Genomic DNA, 7,229 nt, shown 5'->3' on the forward strand with positions numbered 1-7,229 from the left:
AAAGACCACGATGATTTCTCTTTAGCGCCAGCAGCTGTTTTCTTTCGAAACTTTGCTTTTTTTGCCTCTCACACGAGCGAGCAGGAGAAAGGCAAGGCTGGGAGATCCAGATGCGAGGAGAGGGAAGGAGAACTCCGCGGATGGTCTGAGCTGTGCCGAGGCATTGTTCACTGCTGCCTCTCGGTTACGTTTAAAGGCTGAAATATCACGAGATCCACTCAATGATCCTTTTCTAATTCGAGGGACAAAATGTAATTTGCTGTAGCTCTGCTTTCTCGGATGGGAATACTATCCCTAGGTTTCAGAGGGAAGAACTAGGCATCGCGGTTCGCACACACATGGATTAAGTTGAACAGCGGCGATTACATCTGCGCTGAGAGCAACAGTAGTCCAGGGCTGACTTTTCAAATCTCAGCCCTCCGAGTTGGAGGCTCCCTTGAATAGACTTCCTCCATTCCCGGATGCACTTCTCCAAATTCCCACTTCTCTCTCGAATTCCTGGGAAATTGGGGGCTTGCCTGCATTTCGCCTTGTCATGCAAAACGGCGTTTTCACAGAGTGATTATGCGCTTTCTTTTAGCTGTACCTGACGGGGTAACACGAACTCCACGCACCATATTGCCAACACGCGGAGTGGATATTGACGTTTGCGATTGAAGATTTTTTTTTTCCTCCGTCGATTTTTTTGCCAAGTCACAGCAGTATGAGATGTCTCATTAATCTCGCGGATGTGTCTAATTCTGGATGTGCAGTGATACATAAAAGTGCTGGTGTTTGTATCCAGCGGAACACTGGATGCACGGCAGAGATTGGTGATTTTTTTTTTCGCAGCGCCTAACGTGCAAACCGCAAGCATCACTTTAACGTGACAAGGGAGAGGCATGCAGCTATCGCAACATTTGCGAGATCCTCGTTCTTGACACTCGAATAATTTAACGTTCCTAAGAAGAGGTTAAACCTTCATGCTGCTTCTTCAAATTGATTTTAAGGGGCTGCTATAAATGGAGCATCAAAAATCTTCGGCAGGGCTACTCCGAGCGGAATATGCAAACTGCGAGCTAGAAGCATCCTAGCCCGATGTAATATCGTACATTGTGTGTTCCAGCACTTTTTTTGTCATTACGTAAAGGCTCCTGGAAACACCTTGGATATTTTACATTCTCCTTTCTCTGCTGGAAGCAATCAGCACGCAGGAATCCTGACGTGGGCTCTGGGACTATAGGACATTCCAGCTCGTGATCCAGCACGGTTAATCGTGAAAAGTGTATACATTTCTGGCTTATCTATGCTTTGTTATGGGTCTGACGTGAGCTCACGTCCTCCTCCCCCCTCCTGCAATATTACTGGCAGAATTTCAGTTAAAAGTGTTATAGTATCACGGTGCGGGAACCCGTGGTATTCAGACAGCAAAAATAACCTTAGTACCCGGCTATAAAAAGCTAATTAAGCAGAAGAGGAAAATCAAGAGAAACTCGAAAATGTAAGTACTCCCTCTCGTTAACAACCGAACATTTAACTTTGGAGCCTCAGAAGGGGAAATACCAAGCTGTTCTGCACGTTTTCGCTAAGCTTCATTTTCCACACAATGCAGAATAAAACGCTAGTTTAAAGCGGCTACGTTACCGAAGGATTTTCCATCGCTACGATCAGACTTATGCCCTTTAAATTCACGGCATGCACAAAAGAGCAACGTTTGTCCAAAACAGGCTGAAAATATACGGAACGATAGGGGGAAAAAGCATACAAATCCTTCCTCCGAAGCTAGCGACGAGGAAGTCTGAGAGGGCTGAGTGTGTTTGAGCTCGGATTGTTTAATAGAAAGATTTATATACTAACTGTATTATTTACTTTGGGAGGGGAGGTGGCAGTATAAGGGTATGCTAATTAGTGGGAGATTTTTTGGGGGAAGGGGTGGAATATCAATTTTTATTGCATCACCTGTCAGGAGTGTCCAATCAGCGTTGGCTTTAGGGGAATTAATTGATGAAGGTGTCTCCGGACGAGCTCACTTCACTCTGTCATTTTATTTGTAGCTAAAGCAGCGGCGGGAATAGCAGCTGCATTTCTTTTCTCTTCCTCCCTTCACATTCCATTATCATAGTTTCCAATGGAAAAGCAGGGAATGAAAGGGAACAGGTACTGATCTTCAGCAACAACTTAGAGAAACACTTTGGCAAACCTGATTTTTAAGATTATATATTGATTGTAGTCTCACAGTATTTTTTAATTTATTTTTTTTAATTTTGTCTAAAGTTTGGCACTTCATTCACCAGGAATAACAGCCTTTGTTATATTTTATTAGCAGGATGCCTTGAGACAAATACAGCATCTGGCTGAGGATTGTGTGTGTGTGGCTTTTTCTTTTTTTTTTCTTTTTTTCTTTTTTTTTTTTCATCTCTCTCCCTCTCTGCAAATGCTGGGAATAATTTAATTCACGAAATGGGAGACCTGAAGTCGGGTTTTGAAGAGGTGGATGGCGTGAGGCTCGGCTACCTCATCATTAAAGGAAAGCAAATGTTTGCACTCTCCCAGGTTTTTACAGACCTGCTCAAAAACATCCCGCGAACTACCGTGCACAAGCGAATGGATCATTTAAAAGTAAAAAAACATCACTGCGACTTGGAGGAGTTGAGGAAACTCAAAGCCATCAACTCCATCGCTTTCCACGCTGCCAAATGCACCCTGATCTCCAGAGAGGACGTGGAAGCCCTATACACATCCTGCAAAACCGAACGGGTTCTTAAAACGAAACGGAGGAAACTAAGCCGGGCGCTGTCTGCCACCGATCTCCGGCCGGAGCTCGCTCCCCCCGACCCCTTCTCGGGCTTCTGGAAGGAGAACAAACTTTGGCTGGGTCTGAGCGACTCTCCTCGGCCGCTGCTGCCCGTCCGGAGGAAAGCTCTGCGCCCGGGGGACACAGCCTTGCTACCGGCCGCTCATCTACCTCACATTTTTAGTAAATACACTGGCCACAGCTACCCAGAAATCGCTCGGGCGCCTTGCAAATCCCCCGTAAACTATGAAACGGCGCCGGCGGTGGGCGGCTGCGCGCCCCTGCGCTCCCGTCGCCCGCTCGCCGCCGCGGCACGGCCCCGGCTCCCGACCGCCGGTCCCCCGCCCCTGCCCGCCCGCTGCCGCCGCCGCCGCCACGGGGCGGCCGCCGCCGCCGTCACGCTGGGCCCCCTGGCGGCGCCCGCCGGCCCCTGGCCCTGCCCCGGCCCTGCCGGCCCCGTGGCGCGCCGCGGCTGCCGCTGCCGCTGCCCCGGGGCTTCGGGCCGCCCGCCTTCCCCGAGAGCGGCAGCAGCGACTCGGAATCCAGCTGCTGCTCGGGCCGCGCCGCCCACGACTCGGACTGCGGCTCCAGCCTCTCCAGCTCCAGCGAGGGCAGCTCGGAGGAGGAGGACGAGGAGGAGGAGGAGGACGAGGAGGGCAGCGGCGCCTCGGACTCTAGCGAGGGCAGCTCGGAGGAGGAGGAGGAGGAGGAAGAGGAGGAGGAAGAGGAGGAGGAGGAGGACAGCACCTCGGACTCCGACTCCAGCTCGGTCTCCAGCCAGGTTTCGGTGCAGAGCATCCGCTTCAGGCGCACCAGCTTTTGCAGCCCGCCCGGCGTGGTCCACGCCAACTTCTTGTACCATCTGGCGGCCGCCGCCGCCTCCCGGCCCCCGGCCCCGGCGGAGCCCGGCGGGCTGCCCGCCCTCCGCGGCGCTCCCGGCGGAGTCAAGCCGGAGCTGCCGGAGGAGTGGGGCTGCCCCGGCTGGGCTCCCGCCGCCCCGGCGCTGCGCTGCTCCGGCGGCCTGGGGAGCTGCTTCGCGGAGATAAGAGATGATAGGGTATCCGAACTCACATTCCCACACTCTGAATTTTCCAATAATGCCAAGAGTACTGACCTAACAATTAACTGTGTTGCAAAGGGGGCCTCTTCACCTAGCCCAAAGACAAACAATGCATTTCCACAACAAAGAATACTCAGAGAGGCAAGGAAATGCCTTCAAGCAACTACTACACACCGTGCAGATAACAATACAATAGCTGCTAGGTTCTTAAATAATGATTCTTCATCAGCGGCAGCAAATTCAGAGAAAGATTCCAAAATCCCTCATTGTATTGAATTTGCCACGGATTTGCCCTCTTTACAAACTGATCCTGCGGAGGATGCTGCTTCTCCAGGGGCAGCAGCAGCAGCTGAGCTCCAGTGCACTGATACAGGCAATAAGGCATTGCCATTCCTGCACAGCATTAAAATCAAAATAGAGGACAGCAGTGCGAACGAGGAGTATGAGCCTGATCTTACAACACATAAGCTAAAGTGTGAGTGCAATGATACTAAGGATGAGTTTTACGGTGTGACTGAGAGTAATAACCAGGACGCTTTATTAACAGCCAAGGAAGATTCTGCATGCACTGAGAAAGAAACCACTTCCTTAAACCCACTGACTCAGAGTCAGGTCCTCTCATGCACTTTAGGTACTCCAAAACCTGAGGATGGGGAGTATAAATTTGGAGCAAGGGTGAGAAAAAATTACAGGACACTGGTTTTGGGAAAGCGACCTGTACTGCAGACTCCTCCAGTCAAACCAAATTTGAAATCAGCTCGAAGCCCACGTCCTACAGGTAAAATTGAGACACATGAAGGAACACTGGATGATTTTACAGTTAACAATAGACGCAAAAGGGTAGCCAGCAATGTAGCATCAGCAGTGAAAAGGCCATTTAATTTCATGGCAAATTTTCCCTGTCCACCATCACTAATTATTGGCAATGATGGGGATTTGTTGCCAGCTTATTCCTTAAACACCACTAAGGATTCCCAACCACCTCACAAGGCCCATCCTGTATGGAAATGGCAGCTGGGCGGTTCTGCAATACCTCTTCCACCTAGCCACAAATTCAGGAAATTTAATTAATAAAGTAGTTTGGAAAATATTTTCTTGAACCACCTTTAACTTTCTTACCTTTTTTTTTTTAACTCTGCAGCATGGTTTGTACAAACCCATTAATGCTATACACTATTGGAATCCTGTTTTATCACATTGTGAAGACAGAATCTGGATTACTATTTTATTTACCATTACAACAGTGGGGGTTTTTTCCCTTATTTTGGGATCTTGGTGGTTTTTTTTTGTTGTTGTTGTTGTTGTTTTGGGCCTGTTTGTTTGTTTGTTCTGTTGCATTGTTTTTGGGTTGTTTTTGGTTTTGGTTTTGGTGTTTTTTTTTTTTTAATTATGTTACATTCCACAGAGTACTTCAGGCTAAAGACTCAAGTTAAACTCAGTTATTATGGTAGAGCTGGAACACTTTACTGTTTAAATGCTAATAATGCACCAGTACCTCAATTCAACTGCTGCAAATAAATGTCAAAAGGTTGAATAATAAATATTAGAATGAGCCATTAAATTTATGCACTAGATTTTGAAAATGGAAGTCTAACTGTTAATTCAGTTAAACTTTGTTAAGTTACATGGTTGCACAGTAAGGGTTCACTATAATTCAATGTGGCAGCAGTATACTTTTCGGGAGCTTTGTTTTCGGGTGCAGGGGTGTCTTTTTTGAAGGGCAGTTGCACTTACTCCTTCTCCGGTTTGGAAAAGACTGGGGTCCGCCTGCGACCCCAGCGCTGGGAAAAGCTGCCTCATTTGAAACCAGTAAATAAATGTGGAATTCTATTTTTGGTAAAAGGGTGTCTTTTTACTTGTACAGCCACTCTTTGCAATTGGGAAGCCTTTTTGTTTCACCCAGAGGTCTTAAATAAGGTTACTGTTATCCACTAATGTCATACTTAAGTTGTGGTCTGAACATGCCCCTTGCAAACTTGCAAAGCAACTAAAATATTTGCCCGGCCAGCAGTACAATTTATGGTCCAGCCCCTCATGCTGGCTGGAGGAAATAGCAAAGCAGTAAATACAACACAGAAAGTGAAATGAGAGGCCGTAAGTGGAAAGATTACACAAAATGAGAAGACCATGTTGTTCATAGCTTTTTGGCAACAAAACTCAGGCGATTCAACCATGTTACACTTCCCGGTTCTATCCTCATCTCTTGAAATTTGCTGTCGTGGGTTTTTTTTTGCCATGCCATCCTCTCTATGTAGCAGAAACATTTTTACTGCACGTGACAATCAGAGGCAATTATCTATATTTGCACTTAATATCAAAATAGTCAAACAGGCAGACTTCTAGAGTCTAGCCCTCGGTAAGACATGCTGGTATAATATATTGTGATGATGGAAGCAGTAAATCAAAATTATGGAAATTTGCACTGTTGAAAAGCATGCTTTAGCTTTATTTTCAATTAAAAACACTGTTTAAAAAATCCTGATTCCAAACACTTTGAATTATTGCAGAGTTATCCATGGTTTCCTCTCCATTTGTAAGTTCACTGTTTTTATTTGGAGGAAATACGCTTCAAGAGGTTAACTGTTTCACTCCCTCCCCCCCCAACCTCTGCAAAAGAAAGGGAAGGAGGAAAAAAAAAAGACAGGCTGGAGGCCGAGGTGGAGGCAGAGGACGGGGGAAGGTATCTCTTGTGGGGGGAGGACGGATACAGCAACTCTGAAAACAGCCTGAAAAGTTTGCAGCTTGAGAAAGGCAATAATAATTGAGTTGCTGAATCAGCAGAGTTTAGGATGAATAATTGCTGGTTTCTTTCTTTGGATTAGCATTTTATTTATACTAGATCATTCACAAATTAAATTTTAAGGATTCCACTCATCGATCAATCCCGGGAGAATAATTTATCGCAAATCAAAAAAGGAAAACAAAGCAACAATGTAATGTTTACTGTGTGACTCAAAGTCAACATTTCTGCTGGCAATCCACTGCCTGGGTTTCAGTTTTTTAATTCCTGCCTTTTGTGATGCCCTGTCCCAACCCCTCGTGTCTCCAAATATTCCAAGCAGTCACTAACTGATTTCAGCTCTGTTTACTATATCCACACCGGAGTTTTCCCCTCATTGTAAAAGGCCCAGTCTAAGAATACCTGCAGCCAAATATATTTAGAAAGAGTAAACAATTGCCTTTCAGTAGAGTTACCCTTCCCCCCTGCATGCACACGCACACACACACACACACACATCACTTTAAGCTGCCAATTGCAAAAGGTGCATTGCATACTTAACCGCTCTGCTGAAATTACGATGGTCATGAAAAATCTGCTTACTGGAGTTGTTCTGAGATGAATGTTTACATTCGTGTGTTTAGAGCTGCACAGATTACAGCCTTATTCCCAGAGAA

At 46.6% G+C, this 7,229-nt stretch overlaps 1 protein-coding gene across 1 annotated transcript; it reads left to right on the forward strand.

Moving 5' to 3' along the window:
- SKIDA1 (SKI/DACH domain containing 1) lies at positions 1–6,309 on the forward strand. Its single transcript, XM_030943537.1, is given in 3 exon segments — positions 1–1,480; positions 2,303–3,127; positions 3,130–6,309. Coding segments are annotated over 2 exon segments (2,463 nt in total). The 5' UTR covers positions 1–1,480; positions 2,303–2,439; the 3' UTR covers positions 4,905–6,309.
- The last annotated feature ends 920 nt before the right edge of the window (positions 6,310–7,229 follow it).

This window comes from Camarhynchus parvulus, chromosome 2 (genome assembly GCF_901933205.1).
Source record: "Camarhynchus parvulus chromosome 2, STF_HiC, whole genome shotgun sequence".
NCBI classification, from domain to species: Eukaryota; Metazoa; Chordata; class Aves; order Passeriformes; family Thraupidae; genus Camarhynchus; species Camarhynchus parvulus.